This window comes from Plodia interpunctella, chromosome 21 (assembly GCF_027563975.2).
Source record: "Plodia interpunctella isolate USDA-ARS_2022_Savannah chromosome 21, ilPloInte3.2, whole genome shotgun sequence".
In the NCBI taxonomy this organism is placed as follows: domain Eukaryota; kingdom Metazoa; phylum Arthropoda; class Insecta; order Lepidoptera; family Pyralidae; genus Plodia; species Plodia interpunctella.
The window spans coordinates 5,444,808-5,470,650 of NC_071314.1; the positions used below are offsets into that span (position 1 = coordinate 5,444,808).

At 37.6% G+C, this 25,843-nt stretch overlaps 1 protein-coding gene across 4 annotated transcripts; it reads left to right on the top strand.

Annotated features, from left to right (window-relative positions):
- Positions 1 to 24,681, top strand: LOC128679095 (serine/arginine repetitive matrix protein 1-like). 4 transcript variants are annotated; one of them, XM_053761098.2, is made up of 9 exons: positions 1 to 396; positions 13,983 to 14,093; positions 15,274 to 15,499; positions 16,910 to 17,045; positions 17,357 to 17,465; positions 20,577 to 20,678; positions 22,194 to 22,280; positions 22,604 to 23,801; positions 23,928 to 24,681. In XM_053761098.2, the coding sequence occupies exons 1-9, from the start codon at positions 232 to 234 to the stop codon at positions 23,981 to 23,983; spliced, it is 2,190 nt and encodes a 729-aa protein (XP_053617073.1). In that variant the 5' UTR covers positions 1 to 231; the 3' UTR covers positions 23,984 to 24,681. The 4 variants fall into 4 exon arrangements, with proteins under 4 accessions (XP_053617073.1, XP_053617074.1, XP_053617072.1 ...); XM_053761099.2 differs by having other exon boundaries at positions 2 to 396; positions 17,360 to 17,465; XM_053761097.1 differs by lacking the exons at positions 1 to 396; positions 13,983 to 14,093; positions 15,274 to 15,499; positions 16,910 to 17,045; positions 17,357 to 17,465 and adding an exon at positions 17,472 to 20,246.
- Positions 24,682 to 25,843: the final 1,162 nt, after the last annotated feature.

Here is a 25,843-nt window from a genome sequence, read left to right on the forward strand (position 1 = left end):
AATCTATCTTGTCTGTGGCGTAGTTGTCGTTGAAAATGTTAGTAGGAAGCTGTCGAAAATGATAAATTCAGTTTTACAAATTATTAGAACTTACCCAAATTGGACATAATTTATTGAATCATGTCGTTTTAATGGCTAGTTTGTATGTAATATTAAGTTTAACGGGGTAGAGAGTGTTATTGGTGTATAAAAGTCATAAGACTTGTGTCATCTGACTGCTCTTCCTTCAAGATGGCTCCTCCGCCGGAGTATGATAAGGAACCGAAAGCCCCGGATAAAAGTGCAGCAACTGTAACAAGTGAAGAGATAAAAGTTCACAGTATTGTTAACGACTTGCCAACATTTTCGGATCAAAAATCTGCTAATTCAACTGCAGCTTCCAACAATGAGCCTGAGGTAAGTTGATCTGTAATGCATATTTTTTATTTTGACCATTTATATGACCATGAACGGTCTGCAAGGACAATTTTAGTGAAATCCAGGTGTAAAGATAATTGTTTATTTAAATATGAGATATATATTTCGATTAGAAGAAAATTCGGACATGTTTGCTGCAGTTTTATGGCGAACCTTACTAATCACGATATGTCAAAATTACATTCACGAAACTGAGAACGAAGCCGCAAATGTGATTGTGCAATTTATTTACGTGTACTTACATTTATGAAGGTATTTTGTCTAGATTAATGTTTCGGTTAGTAACTTTTATCTGACAAGTGAATCTACTGGGAGCTATGAGGTGCACACATGAGCCTAAAAAATTTGCTAGTCCTGAAAATTGTCACTAAAGAAAAAACTTTCACTAAAGACATTTATTTATTTATATGATCAATATTGGTGTTTTAAGGCAAAAGGAAATAATCTGTTAATCACATTAAGGATACAGGAGTGTTTAAAACTTTCCTGTATCCTTAATGTAACACCAAATATAAATGTGATTGTCTTCAAAAGTGGGTGTCATTTGCTGACAATGTAATAAGTAGAAAGAATTATGAGTACTGTTCTAAATATTAGCATATATTTAGAACAGTTACAAAATTAAGTAGTTTGCTGATATAATAGCCGAAAAGTTTTTGATGGATGCCTTAGTTTTTTGTTGATGCTTAAATTATGTGGCCCTCACTTACTGTATGCTCATGACAGATTTCACCACCATTTAAGGTCTACCTTACAAACCGGTGTAAATATGTTGTTCAATCTTCACCAATATTGCTGTGCTATGTCACTCCTGTCAGAGTTTTAGAATAAAAATACCATATGAGCTATTCTTGGTATTATTAATTTTTTATATTAAAAAAATTCACCCAGTCAACTTTGTGTGAATAAGATAGAAACATTAAAATTTTTAATAAGAAATTTTTTAGTAAATTGAAATTGTAGCATAATTTCACAAGTGGCGAAATCTTGCACATTCTTATCCAATACATTTAATTAACTTGCCAATTCCTAATGAGTTGACAAATTATAAATTTTTTACCTACCTACTTTTATTGTTATTACCTATTTATTTATAACAATATTATCAGAGTTTATTTCAGATAACCATATATACTAATTATATTTCATCTATAGCAATATAAAACTAATTATATAATTAAACTTATGCTAGAAACATAATAAATTCAATTTAAAATGCATCAAATTTGTCAAAGAAGTACCTTTTCATTGTCATCACGTGGGAAAATTTCAGCGAAATCGTGGTGATCCTGTCAGACGCCCCCGGCGTTATGACATTTTACACTTCTACCCTTCGAGCATATAGCTCTCGCGTCCCCACTCTGGCCGGCCGATGAAGGCAAGCCAGAGGTAGGGGTCCTGTTACCTCTCGGTTTCCACTCAGACCTTGGGGAAGGAAGGCGGAGGTGAGGAACAGGGGCCTCCCCTGGGAGCACTCAGGTCCGTGGGGTCGCTACTCCCCAACAGCTCGCCACAAGCTGCCCTGCGGGCTTATTATTATTATTATTTCATGAATGGGGACACCAGTGCAAGCACCAAATGGTTGATTGGTCATCCCATTCTGGGACCATTTCACCCTTTTCCCATAATAGTTCAACAAAATGAATGAGGCTCTTCAACAAAAGTTTCATCTGCTCATTTTCATGAAAGTTCATCAGCTCTGCATGGAGAAGTAGAAAACATTCATTGCCACCAACCAACATTTACATTGACCCAATGTCTATATTATTTGCGGATGAAGCCGCATGTAAAAGCTAGAACGGTACAAAGATGTGATACTGTATGCAAGAATCATAAACTCTCTCTCTGCCCCTGTTTTCTCTTTATGTCTGTTAGGTTTTTATTTGCTTCTTAAAACATAATATTGATTGCAATGTTAACTATATAGGAAACTTCTTAAGAAAATTTCATGAATATCACACCTAAGTACCACTGATTATAATTTTTGTAAAAATCAAAGAACAGTTGAGATGATGAGTTGCTTACACTGTTACTCATACATTATTTTTAATATGGTGGTTATTTCATAATGTATAACTGCGAGCTGCACTATATCAGTTTTATTCTCAACAATGGAACATTCTATTTCCTACTAATATTATAAATGCGAACGTTTGTGAGGATGTGTGTATGTATGTTTCTTACTTTTTCTCGTAAAATCTACTGGAACGATTAATTTATGATGGACAATAAATAATCAATAACACATAGGGTACTTTTTTCCCGAAATTCCCACGGAAGTGAAGCCCCAGGGCGCAGCCGGACATAAAATGAAACTCCAGTTTCATCAATCTAAGATTTAAGCATTTGTCATTCAATTTCATAATAACCTCTCATTAAGTTTAGTACTAAGTATATGTACTAATTAAAAAAACAATGCAAAAATTCTGAGATTTTACAGTGAAATTAAAATTAATGAGAATCTACAATCATATTAAACTTTGTTATCTCACTTTTAGTTTTTGTACAAATAAAATGAAAGTACCTGTTTAAGTAATTTATTTTTATTACCTCTGTGGTGTAGTGAAAAATATGCTGGTTCACTACCTGGAGGTCCTGGGTTTAATAGATTTGCAGCATAGCATGGGCAAACACAGATATATTTATCTATAGTTCTGTGTGTATTATGCTTGTTTCTGTTTGTGTGAAAGCTTAGTGCTTAGTGTGGGCCATTGAGTGCTGCCCATTTATTATATTATTACTATTTCAGCTTACTCTTAGGATAGGAACCATGCTAATTTCAGGACAGGATTTGTCCTCTCTCTTTTCTTATGCTATTATTGAGACAAATTTAATATGATACACAAATCCTAAGTACAAGTTACTATAAAGATGCTATACAATTGTGGTTCATCTTATGTCCTTAATCAGCTCCATGCAAAATAAACATGCAGACATTATATTTATAGTTATTAGGTACTTAAAATTAAGTAGGTACTAGATTTTTTAAATTTTTTTATTTATTGTATGTTATTTTCCTACATCCTTCTTGAAATTTTACATACAGATCAGTGAAGATTACAGAAAGGGATAGGCTAGGTAACTTTCATCTTGGAAAAATGTAATGTTCCCGTTGGTAATTGACGCAAACGAAGTGGCGGGCAAAAGCTGGTACCTTATAAGTGTAGGATTCACGCATTCAACAAGTAATAACGGCAATACAAAAAGTAATAGCTTGCCAAGCTATACAAATTTAAGTTATAGTCCAATATGAGTATATTAAACTGTAGTCCATATTTGGTTTGATCACTGAATCTATTTTATATTTATTGTAATGCGACAATAATGCGAGAGTTTTTGTGAAAGGAATCACGGGTTCCAGGAAGTAGCAGAGTAACGACCTTTCCTTTGACGGAAAAGGAACAACGTAAAAAATTATATGTAAGGAAATCAGACGTAATTCCTTGTAATTTTCTATATTTTATTTGTGTAACTTTGGCATAATGTCTGAAAATGAAGACTAAAATTAAACCAAAACATAAAACCTATATTTTTTACCATGCGAGCGAAAAGAGCGTGTTGTTTTTGTTGTTAGGATACCTATGTTTTGTTTGTGAAATTTAGTATACATTGTAGGTTAGGTTACGTACGTATATAGATACCATCCTATGAAGAAAACTATAATAGGGCTAGGAGGCTACCTTATTTGTTTATTTAAACATAGCAAGTTAACAATAGTTGGACTTAATACCATAAGGACCATACCTTCGGACCAAACAGAAAAAAGCAAAAGGGTGTCCCCCGTGGGAACTCATCCATATCTGTAGCGTAGATCGGGTTGGCGACGATAGGCCGCCAAGCGTCGGTGACAGGCGTCTGCGGTCGTGCAGTGTAGGGTTCGCGGTGTGTAACGGAAGCCTGCGGTGCTCGTTTATGTGTGCCGGCCGATAGCCGTCACGGAGCGAGGTCGGCTGCGGTCGCCGGACAACCTCAGACCAAGTATTGCTCAGCCCTAGCAACCAGATAATTTTGTATGTGATGTGTGAACTATTATAAAACTCATGCATGGAACCTTAAAAATCTTTTAGGAGTTCACGCTATCTCATTTTTGACCCCGACGCAAACAGAGAGGTGTTATGAGTTTGATGTGTCTGTGTACCTGTATGTCCATTAAAGCTCCCAAATAGATGGACCGGTTTTGATCATAGTCGTTTAAAAGGTGAATTAATTGAGAGTCAAAGGTAGTTTATGCCCAGTTTTTTCCCAAACCCGAATTTTGCGCCCGAATTTTTGGGAAGAAACTGGGAATGTACTGGAAGTAAACCCGTCTATGATCGAGTGTTCTTAGTAAGGTTGTCAGATGGTCGGGATTTCGATCCCGACAAATATCAAAACATAAAAGTATGGTATGTTACCACCAGAAATAACATGAACATTCACTTAGATTTACGTACTTTCAAAAGTATATGTTTTTTTTTTCGTACCTATATAAATCAAATTCTACGGGTGGATGAGGTGAGGTAGACTGATTTATTTCGGGAAAGTGGCTCATTAGTCGCATTACAAATATGTAATTCCTAAAATATGTGCCCCAAATAGATACACTAGCGACACGTGCAATTATCTGACAACATTAATGAACTTGCAATCGGTCCTTAGCTCAATGTTATAATGTAAATATAAGTTTCTCGCAGAGATCAGTCTCAGCGTTTTTGTGATTGTTTCTCAGCGTTGCCGTAGGGTCCGCTTTCCTATTCACCTCCACTTCGCACGCCAGTTGTCAGGCCATTGTCGCACATCCTTGGAGACATCATGTTCAAAGATTAGTCTCATCAAAGTTGTTTTTAATGAAGGACTGATTTGCAGTGAGGTCAGCATATCACACACAGTATAACAAAGAGTACTAGGTACGTAGCCATATGGTGTGTTCATGAACATATGGATGGCCGATATTATTGCGCTTACCCCTTATTAGGAGAAGTAAAAGTTTCTCCGCCATAGAGATCAGAGAATGTGATGTTGTCAAGTTATCAACGATAGGATGCTGAATTGCCAATGCAAAGTGGAGAAGGAGAAGTTGGAAAGCCGGCCCTGGGCTTAGAAGCTTGACAATTGAAGACGAAACACTCGGATGAAAAACCGGAGAACATTTAGCCGTGAATTAGATTTTAATATCACGAAATCACGCAGCGCGCTGGCCCGACTCCAATACCCAGTCCAGGTTGTGGTAAATTTCCAAAGTGGCGCATTTTTGGTGCATTTTACTCTGCCTTCGATTTTTAATGCCTTTTGTCTGTCTTCTTATTTTGGCACAAGATTCCGTTAGCTTTAGCTCAGATGTCTGCAATTTATATTACTTAATACGAATTTTATTGAACGCCTTCAGATTTACTAGAAACTCTTATGAGTACAAGCTTCTTTTAGATCTGCCGACATTCAATATGTAAAAATGTTCCTAGAAGCCATCCGTCGAATTAAAAGTACAGCGCAACAGGTGGTCCCTGATCCAAATGGATCGTGACTTGGTAATGGCGGGAGGCTGTGCTCGGAAGTTGTTACTGGGGACAAGGGCGCCGCATCGATCCCGCGCGGCTCCTGCGGCCCGACCATGACCCACGGGAGCTTCGGACCCGTCGACATTTGTGACGTCAATACTCGATACCCATGGCGCGTGCCGTCTGATCCTGCCCCGAATAATAGGCTACACTTTTTATGCTTGACCCTCTTTATCGCTTTACCGTTGATCAGACTTTATTTAGTTTGTTCTAAATAGCATGGTAGTTTATATTAACCTTTTAGTTTTCGCGCGCCCCGTTCGTGTTGCGATCATATTGTTGTTCAATTGTTTTTATTATCTCCAGGATCAAAGGGTATCTTGATATCCAATTAAACATAGTAAACACCAAACAAGTAATATAGGTAGATAAAATAGAAAATTAAAACTGTCGACAACCTGAGCAGCAGCGCATAACGGTTATAATATAATTGTGAACTGAGAATACACAGTAACAATAAAGCCGTTGAATTTCATTACATTCATTATCTCCTAAAATATGCAAATAAATGATATGTGTGCGACAAGTTAATAAAGAGCCTCCATTATAATGCCTCGGGTTTACTCACGTTTCACCATACGAAAGTTGGAGGTGCACTGTTTATGATAATGAAGCTGCGAGCCAACTAGGGTTTCATTAGGGTTGCCAACTTTGGAGCGGTTAAATTAACATTGGACTAACTCATTTGCAGATCCCGCTGCCCGTTCTCTACATATTATCTAGAACGATAAATTCCATTTAGGCCTAACTTTAGGATCTATTCTTGGTATAATAAAATAGAAAGCGTGATTTGTTTAGCACAAAAAATTAGATAAGTAAAATATAATATTGCTGACTCACGATCCCCGTCGTCACGAAATGCCATTGAGCACCGTTGCGACCTAACACTTCCAAAGTTGTATGCCCTTTTATCTTCATTTTTTCAGATGGCAATAATAGTAGTAAGCATTTCAGCGGTATCCGCTCACGACGGCACCTCTCTAATTTTCATGCATGGGTAAATAGGAATTTTAGAGACTCGAAAGTCTGCTATTTCTGTCTAAGCTTTGCCTCATTATAACTATGATACACAGTAAACTCGTACCTGTGCTCTTACTTTTTAGAGAGGACAACTATTTTGGTTGCTTTGTGTTTCCGTCTGTCTGTTTGTGGTTTAGGTCACAGACATTAGGTAGGTAATTATACTTTTGATACACGGCTTACTTTAAGATATATGTGGGTATAGTTTGGTTTCGAATCCTGACTAATATTGTAAATGCGAAAGTAAGTTTGTTTACTTCACGGTCTATCTACTCAACCTATCTTTTTTAAATTTTGCATATACGTATCATTAGATGACTCACTGGGAAGTCCTAGCTTTATATTTTAACCAAGATTACTGGAATAAATAACTATTTTTTTATTTATTTTTGTAGTTTGATGTATGGAGATGGATATAGGGTACCTTTCATCCCATGGAAAACCACACAGGCGGAGTCGCAGGCAACAAGTAGTAATAAATAAATCAATAACACTGTCTGAAATGTCGGTATAGTTATAAGGGGAACTCTACAAATTTGTTTGCGTGTATATGAAAATGATAGCGATACCATTAAGCATTCTATACGCGGATATATGTATTATATCCAGCGTGCATTAGTTTGGTTCCCTGGAGCTGGAGCGGCGGTGGCGTGGGTGGATTTCTCAGTAATAGGCCATAGGTCAAACTATATTCTAGTACCCTTTGAACTTTTACGACTATTTTTAAGCGATGAAATCGTAATTTGAAGAAAACGAGCCTGGCTAGGTGACGGCTAGTCTATTAGAGTAAAGAGTTTTTATCTCTAGAACATGACAACTAAAAAAGAGAAAAAAATGTTGTCATGACAGTTGGTTGTTATTTCTGAGATGGTACAATTATTGTAATGATTTAATGTATTTATTATAATAGAAATAAACAAGTGATGTTTTATCTCCATACACTGTGCATATTTTATGATAGGTTATGTACGGTCCTCAACATAGCCTTTAGCGTGAGAAAGTAAAAGGCAGTGGCAATGACAAACACTACATACATTACAATAATGAAAAATTCAATTATCTATCAATTGAATAATAATATATCTGTTAGAATTATAGAGTTTCATATCTAATATTCATAAACATCATTTTTAGTAGTCATCGGGAATAGTACCTATCTATTAACTTTTTCGCAAAAAAAATGGCGCATTCTGACAATACTAAAAAAAGCATATCTACACTGTTACTTTTTAATATCCATTTTTAACGAAAGGGTAATTTTACTTTATCAAAGTATTATATTAATTAAAAACTATTTTTGCGACAAGGCTCCGCTTTGTACTTGACCGTTATTTTTTGTATAATGCTGTAGTTATATGTCGCAGCGCAGTTTACTGAGAATTATTATTTCTCGGAAATTTCATTTCTTAGATTCTAAACTGCCGACATTGCTCACAACTTAGAAGGCATGTTATTTATTTTGATGACTGGCTAGTAACTTAATATCCCTGGTGAAATACATCCATAAGTCCACGAGCGACTAAATACTATATAGTTGACATAGTTAACTACTTATTAGTTACCCTTGTTTCCAATCAAAGCATTCCAAATGTGTCCAAAAATATTATGCAAAAGAACTCGTTTGGGGTTCTAAATATTTTATATTAAATGTTAGTGAGAAGGAAGTAACACGATGCTTTCTGAAATTAAAAAATGCGAGATTGCCGCCTGTCTCTGTTATGGAAATAAGCTTCAAAATCCAGATTAAACGGACATGTATGAATGTAATTAAGATGTTAAGCGAACTAACCGTCTCAAAAACGTCAAAACTGCTAAAATTATTCAAATAAACAAGTATTCCAGCACGATTACACACGTTTCCAATTTCCAAGGTATCGCTAAATCGCGGAGACAGTGTGTCGCTTTTTCGTCGGCGTGTTGGCATGCGGCCACGGGGCCGAACAGTAGAACAAATTGGAGATGCTAACATACACAGATACTGCTCATAATTATTAAATTGTGTAATATATTTTTTTAATTTACGTAAAATGAGATACAGACAGAGGCATGTGGTTCCTGCCCTAGAAAAGGTCTACACCAAAAGCCTTGGCAGTTTATAGGCAACACAAGTTTTCACGCAGTCATCCCTCTAAGGGAAACAATATTTATTTAGGATCATTTTGATAATTTTAACTGTAACAATGCAGATGAATGGCAGCTTAGAATCGAAGATTTAAAGTTGGCTGGTAAGTTAATTTTCAAAAAGTAGGTATGGATTTATAAAAACAAACAACCATAATAAAAAACAAAAATTTTAACAACTTTTATTAAGAAATCATCACCATAAACGTTCATTTAATGTAGCTGTCGATAGGTTGCTTTCTTCGTGAACTTTTTGGCAACTTGTGATATCCCTTTTACGTGCCCTTTAGTACGAAGCGTTTAAACTAGTCCAAAAATTTGTTATTTTGTTTTTCTTTGAAAGCATTGTCATTATCACAGTAATATTTTCATTGGTGCCTATTTAACGTGGAAGTTAAGGAAAGTGCGAAATTGTAAAAAGCAAACGGCATGTTTCTCTAAAAAGCAAATTGCTATGTTTTCTGTGCTTTAGGTGTTTTGTGGTCTGGCTGTGGTGTGGCGACTGGCGATACGCGTTCTTATCTCGAACTAATTACATGCCGTTTACTATGCAGCGTAACAATAAATAGGCTGCGACAGTCCCAATTAGGTTGACCGAAGCTCAAACACGGTTTAGGTTGCTGTCAGGAAGCTGTATAAAATTTTATACAAGTATAATTAACTAGCTTTTAGGGAATAGGTCGTATATATTACACATGGAACGGTCAAATTCAAAATTCTTTATTAAACTTAGGATGATATGTACATCACTTATTGACGCTAACATTCATACTTCCATTAGTAAATTTTATATCATCGACATAGATAAACTATAAGGATATTGAAATGAGGTTTTATCGGTTGACGTTGATATGATGACACGCCGCACAGCATGAAGCTGTTGCTGCCGACTGTAGTCTTCACCATCGGTTCTACGATCGATTGCAATTTTCATGACACCGACAATTTGGTCATATACCAGCCGGCCGTTTCCGATTCGTTAACCCTACCGAATGTCTCTTCGTCAGTTCTATTCAGTAGTCATAGTAATAGCAATAATTGTTTTGGTTGGACGAATAGTTTGACTGTCTAGACAGCCTATGTATAATATAGTTAATGATAGCGTTTTGTCTAGGACTTTTTAGGACACTCTCTAACTAGGGATAGAGTGCTAATATCATTTGTGCTTATCGTGTGCCGTGTTGTATAAGAGCAATCTACCTTTTGAATAATATCAACTATCTCATCTGGATACGCTAACTCCGCGTCTATATAGGTTATATTTGTCTTTGCTCCATGATATTGTGACGTCATCACTTCTCACTGTCATACATTAATAAAATATAAAAAAAACTCTCATCTCTCAAAAAAAAGAAAATCTCTCACGCCTTTGCTGTTAAATCGCTGAGTCGATGATGAAATTTGGAATAATAATAATATTTAGGAAAAAGTATCTAATTAGATTTGTTGGACAATTCACGAATAAATGACAATGACAAGTGAATGAAACATGATCACATGGTGTTTATAATCCGTAAACAAATATTTTTAATCACTACTCGAAAAAAGTAATTTTGATCTGATATCCAAGCTAATTTATATCAGATGGCGTGATTGCGAATGGCGTGGTGTAAACATTAGCATTGCTATGCTTTGCGATTCGCCTTGGCTTAGCGCGACATCCGCCGCGACCCAGTGCCACCTTTCTTCGCCTTGGACTCCACCATTCAGTCGACAACCATTAGACTGAAACGCCGTCGCTGCGCCTAGCCGTTTTCTGTTTACCGCACCTGTAATTGGTTTATTTGCTCTTTTTTCTTAACATAATAATTAATAGTTCTTGTTTTTTACGGCCACATCATTTATTGATTCTATTGTCATTGTAAAGTGATTTATGAGTATTTTCGTTATCGTTTAAACTTTAAAGGCAAACCATTCAACTCCATGGAAAATATTTAGATCTATTTCTATTCTCCATAACTTATCAAAGATTAAATTAAAATTATTAACAATTAATAAAAATGTTTGGTTGTTGTAGTAAACCACGGAACCCACGCATTTGGCAGGTTATTATACTTACCTAATTTTTCGTGTCAATTTCCTTGGCAATATGACGAAAATGTTTTCTGATAAAAAATAATTTGCTTGCCTCATTTTCTTAGAAATTATTGCCTCATTTCAAATTTAAATTCATAAAAATCGAAATGATTACATACAGAATAGTATACAGCTATATCTAACTTGTCTTTAATTTCATTTAATTTATGACTGAAAAGCAAACATTTTAGTATTACATACTGCGTTAATATTGTATACTACTTGACGTCTCCTGGTGTCCAATACTTATTACCCGATCCTAATTGAACAAAAACTCGTAGGATAAAGTTGGCGGATGGAGTAATGAATTATTCAGGTCAGACCAACCGCGTTCCTTGTTGCTATACCATTTCGGAAATGTTTTGCGAAAATGCTACGATCATTTGATGATGTTTTAAATTGTTTATTACTAATATTCTTACTGTCTATATGAACGTGACAAACTGAACAAGTACCGGACGAGTTTTTGTACGGTATTCACTAATTGATAGTGTGAAAGTTTAGGTATATAATCCTAACTAATTTTATAAATGCGAATGTAAGTTTGTTTGTACTTCTTCACGCATTATCTACCAAATCTATCTTCTTGAAATTTTTCATTCATGTAGATTGAAGTACGGAGAAGGATATGTGTACATTTCATCCCGAAAAACCTAACAGTTCTCATGGGAAACTCACGCAGGTGAAGCCGCGGGCTGAAAGCTGGTTTACTATAGTTGTACTCGAGCGAAGCCAGGGCGGGCAGCTAATTCTTAAAATAATTTTAACTATCTGGTTCAATGTCGTCATTACACGACCGATATGATTTTCTTAAGTAAAACTAGCTAATTATTTCGCCACTTTACAAATTTATGCGAGCAGACAGTATTTTTAATGAAAAATTTCTCGCTGTATATTTTCTTGCTTTAGGTCAACATCGAGGCTAAGTAAAAACTGCATTGTAGTTACTTAGCCTCGATGTTGACCTATGTTCATTGGTAGGACTTTTTCTCGTACAAATTGCACACTAACGAAAAATGCACTCTTCTATCCGTGAAGTATGGTAAAATTGTATAATTAGTAAACAAATGCTCGACGATCAGTTATCAAGTGGAATTTGGAATTCTCTAAATGTTGACGTCATTTCAATGATGTCATTTTTAGTTGGTCCGGAAGTTATTAGATACATTAGCGCATGTTATCCTGGTCGTCACTACAACAAGATCTTTCGTTTATTATAATTTTGATCGTTTTTTTTTTCGATTGTTTAAGTTTCTCCAATATATATAGTTGAGAAAATGACCATAAACGCAGGTAAAGTCATACTTTATCAGATCCTGCTTTAACATCTTTACGAAAACTTTTTAGTCTGTTTTCGTAATTCCAAGTCACGTTTTCTTTTCACATCTTTCACCCTCACCCAATAAATTTGAGGAAATTGTAACGCAATCATTTAGATATTTCTCGAAATAGTCTTTAAAATGTCTTTGGTTCTAATGCGACCTTTTACAAATATGGATTTAAAAAATGTAACATCTGATTAAATTTGAGGCAATATTACCCTCCGAAACGATCGGTCTTTATCATTATGTGCTTTCATGTGACCAAAACGAACAAAAAATAAATGACATACTGGTTGTAAGAAATAATCTTGATCGAAGGGTTATAAACGGAAAGTTCTTCTCTTAGGCGATGGGTTAGCAACGTGCCACAATTTTTGAATCCCAATTCCACACACCAATAAGGCCACTATCCAACAAAAAGGTACAAACGTGGTTTTATACATTTATCTAAAGCTCATTAATTAGTCCGTGTGGGTCAGGTGCTCTGAACAGAGGTCCGGTCGGATTGTCGCGCCGCAGAGGTCAATGATAAAGTTGTGTTATTAACTTTCTAGCCTTGACATTATTGTGTTTCGCTCTAATATGGTCCTTATCAATATCAATATATTGATAAGGATAAACTCCCTTTTGGTCCAATGGTCCTTGTAAAATTCTGATGTCTACCTAAAAACTATTTTGTTTACATGCTGATCTGGGAGCGAAAGAAAAATGGTATATCTATGTGATGTCAGTTAATTCGCCTTCCGCGTGAATTGTAAAAGTCGATAAAGGAATAAGGAGAAGGTGATCAGACTTGTTGCAATTTTTGGATCTCAAATTCCACACCCGCAACAGGTTTTCGAGATTCGCGTCTCTTGGCTCTGTCTACCCCTTGAGATATAAAGACGTACTATACTGTATCTATACCTAAACATGTTTAGCCTCGCAACGGCTCAGTTATTTGGTTTCCTAATTGTAATTAGTACCGTTTGGGTAAACTGAAGGTTCATTTAGATAATGAAATCCTGAATGGCCTGGTTCATCAAGCAAAGTGCACGGTTACTATGTTTCATTTCAATTATTGTTTCTGTAGCTGAGTTCTATTTGTAATTCGATCCCATCTTCTGATTAATCTGAACGTTATTTAAACCTTCGAGCGGTTAAAATTGCATTTTGATACTTAATGAGAAAAGTAATTTAGTGTTATAATAATAAATGAAATAAAAAAATCAGGACTCGAGCCGGATCGTTAGTCCCAATAATCATGTCATTAAAATTAAAATTTATATTAATAGTAGTTTTATAGGTATATTCCTAATAAAAGAGGCTACGTCACCCTCCATCTCTTCAATCTCTACACCGAGTGACCTGAATTTTGATTAGTGGACTTTATGCGACTAAAGGAATCTAATGCTCCCTTTTGTTTTGAAAGAAAGACAATAACTTTCACTTTTTTAATATTAAGTATGGATATGTAATACAAGTTTCGTAATTATTATTGTTTTTGTTACAGAATAACAAACACGTAGAAAGCCTAGACGACGGACAACTGCGGGCTCTCCTCGATGAAGCCATCCAATACAAGTGCCCCAAAGATCGGGAGGGTAAAAGCAGCCTCTTTAAGGTACGAAATGTAATTACTCTAAACGGTACGCGAAGCACGAAATACATAGAAAATTCGATTATATATCGTCAAACGCATTTGCCGTTTATTATTTATTCAAACTCTAAATAATTACGAACTTAGATAGGTAGTCCTTTATGAAAATGCGAACTTGTTAGCATATTTACATTTTGTTGAGGCATTATCTAGGTTTCAAAAGAAATTATGAATTACGAAACGTCATTATCGTAACTTTCCATTCAGATTGTATGGAAAGCCTCTTAATTTCTTTTGTAATTTTTCTCATAGATTCCTTTTGAAATTTTTATTTAAAATGGTACAATTTTCGAGTGGTTTTAAAGACAAATAAAATACAAATAATTGTAATATATATAATAAGAACATAATAAATACCGTATATTAGGTAACGAACTCCGATGCCGACGCGAATTCATGAACATTGCGTAGTTTGTTTGGGAGCTATTATTTACCGCAACCGACTTGTATGCCGATAGTGTTTATCCGGCATAATATGTATTTCTAAAATAACGTTCTAATTACATTAGTTACATAATTTGTTCTAGGAAGATAAAAACTAGGAATGAGTTGATTTGTTTACCGTTGTTTAAATTAACATTGATGTCTGGGGGTAGAGCCGTCCTAACTAAGAAGAATGGGTGGGTTTTGCATCCCATTTATTGTTGCAGGGGTTTGCGAAATGTGTTTGTGTTTATGGGTATTATTTGTTTGAAAGATATTTTGACTAAACGAACAATCTTTGATTTATGTAATATGCTATTAATTTTGTTTTATTCTAACGTACTAAAGTATGTTGCTGGCGTAAACTTTTCGTATTAATAATAATTTTTAAATTGTTTTTGGCTAGGTGTTGTTTGGAACATTTATCATCTCCAATATGAATCTACTGCAAAAATATAGTTAATTCAATATTGATATCTTAACATCCATCCGTTAATCTGTCACAGTCAACCGAAACTACTAGATAGATTGAATTGAGGTGTACAGTAAGAAGAAGTGTTGAAGTGAGGTGCACATCAATCTATCTAAATTTATCTCTCGCCCCTAATTATCACCGCGAAACAATCAAAGATGCAGTGTAACTTCACATGCGGTCGCCTGTACATGCAATTCCATAATTTGTATAGCAGCAGTTTATAAAAGACTGTAATGATGTCTCCAGGAACTGTTGGAGGAGGTGGAACACCAGGACGAGGTGAGCGAGGCAGCGTCGCGCGGGTTCATAGCGCGCGGCGGGCCGCACGCCAACTCGCTGCAGGACCTCATGGCCGCGCTCAAGGTGGAGTCCGCCTCGCGGCCCGTGCGCCACCAGCCGCCGCCGCACGCGCAGACCTCCGTCTCCGCACGAGCCATCCACGGCGGCAGCCTGCCCTCTGGAGTAGACACATGTTAGTGTATTTGTCTAAACTCCCCTACTGTATACCTGGACCTGATAGTTGGGCCCAAAGCAGATTCTATATTCCGATCCCATATTTTGCTCGCCGCGGAAGATGTGCTACTATGAACGACACAGCAATATACCTTGCATTAAAAGTTCTCAGCAGTGTTTTCTAGAGCTAGATTATAGCTTCATGGAAATAGAGAATATATTGGCGAAAGAAAAAAAATGTTTTTTAGCATTAAGTCTCCCCTTGGCACTATTTTGGTAAATAAAGTATGAATAAATAAAAATAAATAGTGACCCGCTTTACCACGTATAAACATATATAGGTTTTTGCCGGTAGTGCTCATGTAACCATATAAAAAATATTGTAACTTAAAGAAATTAGAAAAACATCGAGATGAACAAGCTTATTAGTTTGGTTGAAAATGGTTGTAATCGTATTGGAAAGCGATAAAATAATTCTGTAATAATAATTCGTCCTTTATAATAATTTCCGAACATTCAAGATTTAGAGACAGAGACAGATTTGTTATCGCATATTCGTTTATGAAAACAAAGAAATATAATCCACAAATGCATGTGAATCATTTGCGAAATAAAGTATAAGTATATCAAATATTTGCTGACAAATGCCTTGTTAACTACTAGTCCTACTTATTATTATCAGCCCACGCGGTCTGTGTGGCCAGTAAGTGTTCTCCATCTTTGTTCTTCGCGATAATCTTATCAATTGATTGGGTTCCGATTGTCATACGCGACCGATACCTTTACAAGTATTTGAACGATGAGGTGGACTTATGTCATTTAGTTAGGGAAATTAATGTGCTTTTTCTGTTTGAAGATGTGTTGTTATTATCACGTGCAAGCACGTTTACCACTTTCATATTTAAAATGAGGTCATGGTGAAAACTTGGAGGAAAAAGGTGAACGACGTGTGTATTCGATTTATTTTATAAAAAATAATTCTTGCGGTGTTTTCGAAGTGTGGAATATATTCGAAATGTTTTCCTTTACATACTTTTTATTCAATTTCCGTTATCTATTGTATTAGGCGGTAAATACTTTTGGATGGTTGTTTAGTAGATAATGCTTTTAACATCAAGTCCGCCCTTTGTACTATTTTGGTAAACAACGTTTGAGTAAACAATTTTTGCTGTGAATTAGTGTTTCGAGGCGCCATTCAGTGTTATTGATTACTATGTTGACGGTGTGCTGATATGTGAATTTCAATTTAATTGTTTAGTTTCAATTCTCGCTCTGCATAACAACTACCTACCTGCAGCCATCTAGTGACAAGGAGTCGCATACACACTAGTAAAGTCAACCAGTGTGTAGAATATTATCACTAGTATGTACTGATGTGAGTCCCTAAGATTACTGGAGTGAGATTTTAAATTTGAAATGGTTTTTCCAGCGTTCATGCTAGCGGAGGAGCCAACACGCGGAGGTTACCTCGCGACGGTGCGTTGCGTCAACCCGCCGCCGCTCGCCGAGCGCCGCGTGTCTGCTAGCGACGCCAACACGCCGCAGGAGATGGAGCTGCTCAACAAGTACGATTTAACGAGTTCTTTGAATGACGCATACATATTCCTTCAGGGTCGGCAACGCGTACGAAGTGGTTAGTTTCAAGTAATGTCGATTTTTCCCAAAGAGGATTATCGTCAGGCAGGCAGCGACCAGTCATAAAATCACAGCCGAATCGTCAAAATATTAAGGTTTATTTTTTAAGTTTAGGAAAGACAGATAATAAAAAAATATATATTTGAATATCATTCAAAGTCATCAGAATTAAAAAACATTATTTTTATTATTGTGCTAAAACCTAACATTTCCATACTACATGTGGACGCCTTGTCCACAGAAGGAGTAAACCCATGTTCCCGATGTACACGGCGCGAGCGTCACTGGAGATCGGCAGCGGCGCCGTGTCCTCGGGCCGCGCCGTCACCACCACCACCCCCTCCAACCAGGTGCGTACGCCCTCCCCCCCGAGACACACCTCCTATCACAAACGCTTTCACAACAGGACTCTAACTCACCATCAGGTTGACCACACACGAGGACCACCGGAGAGGATTCACCAGCCTAAGACACTATATAAACCGGAGAAGTGTAAGCGACAAATGCTGTTGGACGCCTTACGCCCCAAAATTGGGGAAGAAATGAACGAAGAAAACGTAACGTCTGAAATACCTTCTCTTCAAGTAGAAGATAAAGTAAAGGTGGTCCCTAAATGTGCTGCAAATCAATTTAGCGGAAATACTGGTATAGGTGTAGGAAATTATAAAATTGGCGACCCTGATAAGATTAATGCTAACAGTGGTTCTCTGCTTCGTAACAATAACAATGGGCAAATAAAAAATACTACGATGCATTCAGAGAAGTTTTCTAATACTGTGGAAAATTGGTATAAAGCCTTGGATCCCACATTAAAACTGGCCCCAAATTCAGTCTGCAGTATTGATTCGGTGCTGGTTTGTGATAAAAGAGTACCCGATCCAGATCAAAGAAATACGGGAAAATTTCCTCAGATTCGTCACAGTGAACACCATACGACTGCGGTCAAATTGAAGTCTAGTGCTAAGACTGTCCATAGACCTTGCGAAATCTCAAATAAGGAGACTATAGACTGTGGAAGAAAAGAACATCGTAGTAAAGGTAAACAATCTGAGATTGCTAATGAAAACTCACGTCCGAAACTTGCAAAAATTGTCAATAAACATAAAATTGAATCTGAAAATAGTGATTTAAGATATCGCAGAATTAATGCCGGTGACACTATTACCAGCAACAATTTTGAACATCTTCCTATTGACCAAAGGAGAGAAACGGGGAAGGAATCCGAACTCTCATCTAATACTATTGATAATAGATACAAAGGTTCACAGCGTGAATGTAGTAACGATTGTAAGGATAGTAGAGATAGTGATAAAGGGGGGAGAATGCGTACCTCCGACGTGGCAAATATTAGTGTGGTTCCTGCTTTAAAGAACGACAAACTGCTTATAGACACAACGAAAAATTCCGAAGTGTTTGCATACACCATTGGCAATTGGTATCAAGGATTAACTAAATATACCAACCCACTCAATGTAAATCCAACTAGTGATGAAATCGAAACAATTAATACAGTTGATAACATAAATGAACCTTTAGATAGAAATAAAATTTACACAGATGTTAACCCCAATATTGAAATTGATTATATTACTACGGGTAATAATATTTTTAATTCAATTACTTCAAAAGTAGAAAATAATTTATTTGTTGATATAACTCAACGTGATTTTAGTCATAACAATGTTACTTCTGAAAATGGAAACGTTTCCAAAACTGATAATTGCGATATTATAAATTATAGGAAAAAGGTGGGTAAAATCAAACCTGCTACATTATCCTCCATTAATCCTAGAAATGTAAAAAGCATGACCATAGGAAAGCCAGAGCAAATGAATCATTATTTTCCAATCACAACAAATACACCTACGAAACCGTTGAAAAAAGAGTTTAAAATTAAATCCAAACAAGTAGGCGAACTTAAAACGAAGAAAACACTAAACAATGACTTTGAAAATAAATCCAAACAAGTAGCCGAACTTAAAACCAACAAACCGCTCAAAAATGAACTTGAAAATAAACCGGAAAAAGTAGACAAACTTACAACCAAGAAAGCACCAAATATTGAGCTTGAAAATAAATCCAAGCAAGTAGACGAACTTAAAACCGAAAAAATGCTGAAAAATAGCCTTGAAAAAGAATCCAAACATTTATTCAAATGTCACAATATATGCAAAGATTCGTCTGATGAAGTACAGACCGAAATTAAAAGTAATGCGACTCTGTATGACAACGATAAATATCTTTTCGAAATGACAGATATGTCTAAATCTGATAATATTCAGTCTAATAACGTAGAAATGAAAATTATTTGTAAGTCACCAGAATTAGAACCAAATGATTCCTTTTCCACTTTTGTTGCTAATCAGCAGAACTTGTTACGATTGTTGGAATCTGTTCCTGAATCTAAAGTAGTACACTCCAGTATTTTGTCTTTGACTGTATCACATACTCATAATGATGTACAGTGTACCACAGAGATGACTGGACATTCAAAGCAAAACGTACAGAATATTGAAGATTCAAACAGTGGAGAAGTGATTAATGATGATTCTATTGTTATAGATGAATCCATTCAATCTGATTTAATTGTTAGAGAATCTATGACAAAGAATTCAATCATTGGAGTAATAAATAATAATGATTCTATTATGACTGCCACCGACGGACCTGCTAAATCTGATTTGTCTATTCAATGTTCAGTGACGAGGAATTCAAACAGTGGAGAAGTAAATAATAATGATTCTACGAAGACTCTTACAGAGGAATCGCCTAAACCTAATTTGCCCGAAAGCTTTGAACATAAAACAGAAACTAATTTAACCATAACTCACATAACTGATACTGAAAGGCGAAAGCCAAAAGACCACTTTGTGCTAGCAGAGCTTTCTAACAATGCCTATATCTTTCTAACATTCCCTAAAAATCAATTAACAGTAGGACAATCAACAGTAAAATTACAAGAAATAGAAAAAGTGAAAGAGAAAGGGAACGAACATTTAGCTGTAGGGGGTAGGAAGGGTAAGAAGAAGGAGGTGAATAAGAACAATCTTAGAACTATGCTTCTGGAAAGTTTGTTAAAACGGCACGATGTGGACCGGGGCTTACCGGGGCCTGCAGGCGCCTCACATGAGGTAGGACCCCCTATTTAGTTACGTTTTTGTAATTTCGACCTCTATGTTTCCTTGATAGGGTCACTTTTTGAACACCAATCTATTCGCTATAGTTAAGAAATGAATAGCGAAAATGTGACAAATTTTTTTATCAGCTGATCGGAATTAATATGGAGCTTTTAGAAGTACCGTATAGTGATATATGATGTTCAAAAAGCCATCCTTTATGCATGATTTGATACATTAAAATTGAACATGGGTACAATTTTAGAATGGAACTAAGGACCAGTAGTAACATAGAGGTCGGGTTGTTAAAATGGGGTGTGTTGTTGACGGTGTGGGTGGTTGCAGGTGGATTCCACCATACCGTTCAGTTGCATCACAACCCCGGAGGTTGTGGCCAGTTGCAACACCACGTCTTCCACGCAGGCCGCCGTCGCCGTTGACCCCAAGGTAATTTTGTTTTATTTTTTTATTAAATATTAGCTGATGCCCGCTACTTCGTTCGCGTGGCCGAACAATTTTTGGTAAGGAGTCTAAATACCTATACAGAAGATGCTCATACGACTGAAATATATATTTCCTATATTCTCTATTTTAGCTGGACCATTATGACTCTTCTTCAGGTGTTCCAATCCAAATCTTCGATTTTTATACATCAACAGGAAATGCTCATCAGACTGAACAACTTTTATTAGGGCGTCATTTCTATATTTCCTATAGTTTAGCCGTACCATCATGGGTCTACATCAGGTGTCTCAGATCTTAAATTTTTATACCTCAACAGAAAATGCTCATCAGGCTGAACGACTTTTGTTAAGACGTCATTTCTATATTTCCTATAGTTTAGCTCTACCATCATTGTTCTCCATCAGGTGTTCCAGTTTTCAAAATCATTTACCTATATTTTTCCCAGGCTTAATAGCTATATAACTATAAAAGTTTCATTCAAATCCGTTCAGTAGTTCCGAAGTATACATACAGACAAACAGACAGAGTTCTTTTTTCGAATGTTTTCTCTGTTACTATGACTCTATCTGTCTAATTTTATTTTTATGTAAATATATTCAATGTACAGGATTTTTTTCTACTGTTTTATTATATGTATTGATTTACTTTCTTTTGAGTGTGTTACTGATACGTAATAAGTTGTCGGTTTATTTCTTTCTTCTTCTAATCGAGTTTATTATTGCCGGTATTAGGTTTTATTCAAATCTATCTTAGACTTTTACGTTACTGCTAGTGACAGTTGCAATGATCTTAAATATTAAATTAGTTATTTTCACGTCACGTAACTATCATTTGATGCACTAGTGGATCAAAGTGGAATGAGAATATTTTTTACGGAAGAGTTTTCTTGATTACACTGTACGGCGTAGAATCGTGACACGATAGATAACAATCGTTTGACGAATATTATACTTAAATGTTAAAACATTTTTCGTTTATTATTACCGTTTCTTTATTTCGCTTGTACTGTAAAGTTCATTTTTCAATATCAAATATCATTCAGGAGGCTTACCACGAAATATACAAACACGTAACAAACAACATCCTTTTCCCATATCGTGTGCGCATCGTGAGTGAAAAAGAGAGAATGTATATACAATAGCGTGTTAAGTGTTTCATTTCTCATGGTAGCCCTCCAGATTGGTGAAAAAATCATTGGACACCAGTAAAGAATTTATATAAAAAAAAGTTTTAAAAATTTACTAATTAACTCGTTATTTGTGGTTTTTCACTAATTTATGGAGACAATATATATCTTGTGTTTCACCACTTTCTCAAAAAATGTATTGTGTTCTGACTAATAGACTAAGTACTAGATCAATTTGCTTGAAGTTCTTTGCCTTTTCTTATTAGTCTTATTTGATACTATCTGTTCGACATTTTAAAAGTTTATGATTTAGCTGTAAGTTTGTATAAAAATCTCCAAAACGATAGTAATGAAACAATTGTGAATCGCAGCCTCGCAGCGTGATATCGAGTACGTTCAACGGGCTCCCGCTGTCGCGGCCCAACTACGGCGCGACCTCCGCCGCCGACGACTACAAGGTTGGTGCTGCGACTGCCGCCCGCACGAACCGCTGAGCTAGCACGCATCACACGCTGCACTGTGTGGACGCATCAATACGCTGACCTATAATACTGAATGTCTCATGTGTATACACTATTGCATCCATATATGTCACGTTTAAAAAAATGTTCGGCGTATTGAAGTAATTCACATTTGGCAAAACATCACTCCTCAGTACTCACTACTCACCGTCATAAAGCATAATCATAATCCGCCATCGCACTGTCGGTTCGCGACGCACGACAATGAACACATAAAAGTACTGACATATTCTAATGCGTGTTGTTTTTCTCCTATTCAGGTGCCTATATTCACTGTGCACTACCGTTTACAGAAATCTCTAGACGAAAACGGGAACGCCGTACAAGGAATCGGCTCCCCCGTCTCGGGGTCTAGTCAGCACAAGAAGCCGCGGAGGAAAAAGTCCTCGAAGAACGAGACCGTGATCAAATCTCACCAGATCGACGGCTACCAGGGGAACAAGGATCTCAACGAGGTGCTGCGGTTCATCGAGTCCAACGCGGACGCCGGCCGCGGCGGCAAGTTGCGCGGCAAGCACAAAGACGACGACGACAAGGGCAAGAAGAGGGCCGGCGACCGCCGCAAGCCGCAGGAGAAGGGCAAGCGGGCCTCCTCGCTCGAGGAGCTGTCGCGGACCAAACTGGAGGATCTCACGGACGCGCCGCAGCCGCCGCCCGCCAAGCCCGAGCGCCGCTCCTGGGGCGACGACTTCCGCGCGCCCGAGCCCGAGCCCGACGACTTCCAGACCGTCACCAAGCGGCGCAAGCGGCGCGAGCGACCGGAGCCCCGCCCCCGCGCGCCCGAGCCCCGCCCCCGCCGCGAGTCTGCGCCGCCTTCCGACCGCAGCGGCGACTCCAACGACGACATGGACTCCGTGCACTCGCTGCCGGCGCCGCCGCGCGCGCCGCTCGCCGCGCCGCACGCCTCCTACGCCGACATCGCGCGCACGCGACACAACATCCCCGACCTCATCGAGTCGTGCAACTTCTACGCGGAGGGCGAGGCGGGCGGCGACGCGCGGCGCCCGGAGCCGGCGCCGCAGCCGCCCGACGCGGACGGCTACCCGGCTCTGGAGGCGCGCGGCGGCGGGCTGCGGCGCGGCAAGCGGCCGCCGGCGCCGGCGCCGCGCCGCGACCGCAAGGGCCCGCCGGCCGCCGCGGCGCCCGACAGCGTGGCGCCGGACGTGGTGGCGGACCGGCGGCCGCCCGTCATCCTGCTGGACTCGGCCGCGCGCCCCGGCGACATGGACGGCGTCACGTTCGGGTTCGACATCAACGAGCAGCTGCTGGGCGGCGGCGCGCGGCGCCCGCGCTGCGATCTCGTGCGCGACGCGCCGGACGCGGAGCCGGCGCCGGACGCGGAGCCGGCGCCGGCCGCCGTGCCGGTGGCGGCCGGCTGCCGTCCGCTGCGCTACGTGGCGCCCGACCCGCCGCCAGACACGCACCATCTGCATCAGATCATCGATTACGTCGGTGCAGGTCAGTCGGTTTTCTTACTTCAGATACACGAAACTACAATAACAGTACAAATTCTCGATTTGTCCGGAAAAAAGCAAAATGGTATTTTCGCAAAAAAGTAATTATGACCTATATTTTAAATTCCAGCATGGGAGGACGTGATCCGCTGCGGCGCCGGCAAGGTGCGCTACTTCAGCGAGTAGCGCTACAAACTATGTGACCTCTCTAACGCGAACCGATATACAGTGAACACGTGACTCGAGTGTCGAGTGATTGTCGCCTGTGTTGTGTTGTATCTTAGGGAATATAAGTCAAATCTTCCATAGTGACGCACCGCGCGGAACAATATAGAAAATGTTAAGTGAAACGGCTTGGAAACGCCAAACGATTACCTTCTTACTTAGTGTTTTCGCTGTGATTAAAGGTAATAATTGTTTTCGCTTATGAATAGGAACGAGAGCTACCTTAAGCATTTAATCATTAAACTTGCACATATAAAAAAAGTAAAAAAAATATTGAAATTGTTATTAATTAGTCGCCTCGTAAATTATTAGGTGTTTCCGACCTGGCGCGGCAATGTGTTATAAATACATGTCTTACGTTACATTGACTTATGCCATAAATGTTCACCAATTGAATTCACAATATAATGATTCTGTGGGACTGTGCTTAATCTCGAATTTTACTCCTGATTCTTGTAATATAATTTCTGATTGAATGACCTATATGTCGTCATTTATTTGTATACTACCGAAAACGCAAGAATATTTTCGAGTACCGTAAGTAGTAATAACATGTTAAAATTTTTAATTAAGAAAATTAGCATGTATAATTTATGAGAATAGCCATGGTCGCGCCGGGCCGTGTCAGAATCGTTTTAGTTTGAGTTGGTGGAGTGTAATCACTGTTTCTGTTGATGTTTATTGCGCTTGAGTTTTGTTATGTAATCACAAAGTGTCGATGAGTCGGTCAGTGTGCCACCAACGAGGCCCCCCCCCACATGCAGCTACTCTGAACAAATTAAAGCGACGTGTAATCTTTTGATTGCTTTATGTATATTCAATTATTATTAATATATAGTAGAATGCTGTTATTATTTTTATATGAAACCTTTTATGTTTCAAAGACAAATATTTTTAATGTTACAATGCTACTTAATTTCAAAATAAAGTATGAAATATTGTGCTATAAATATAATACTGATGTTTTTTCTTCACTGAACTAAGGAAGTAGGAGGAGATCCTAGTCTGGGGCCTGTTGAAGCACCCTAATCGATTTTTCAACTTAGCTACTCATATCTTATTTTGTTATGTATTTCTAAGTTTTACCATTTTGAACTGTAAATATTATAAAGATCTTTGAAGTGTAACATAGCCATATTTTTAATATGTGGAGTGTTGTCATCCGAATAGGTCACATTCTCATGTCAGTGTTCTCATTGGACCCTAGTGTATGACATTTTCCTATTACAATAAGTTTTAACTTAAAGCAAGAACATGTAAAAATAATGTAAGGTTTTAGCTGTATGATGGGTTTGTCGAGCACACTATTTTTGTTTTGAACGGTTGTGTTGTTAGTTATCAAAATTGAATTTATTTCTTCTTTGTTCAATTAGAATCTAAATGCTAGAAAAATAATATATATATATTATTTTTCTAGCATTATGCTAGAAATGCTAGAAAAATTATATATATATATATATATATATATATATATATATATATATATATATATATATTATTTTTCTAGCATTATATATATATATAATGATAAAAGTCATGAATAATTTGGTTGCAAATGAGAAAATGACCAAATCGGATGGAATATATGAAGTTATCGTGAATGATTAATAATCCTAATGATTCAATTTAAGGTGTGTGTTTGTGTGTGTGATCCATCATCTTCAACCATGACGCTATTCCATTCTCATGCTGAATGAGGGCAGCCTCGTCCGGGAGGCCGCAAGTAGTGTGGTTGACCAAAGTGTACATAGTTCGCTCATAAATATGTGTTACGGTACGTACATTCGCAACTTTCGCGTGAGTCGCATTTACGTAAAAATG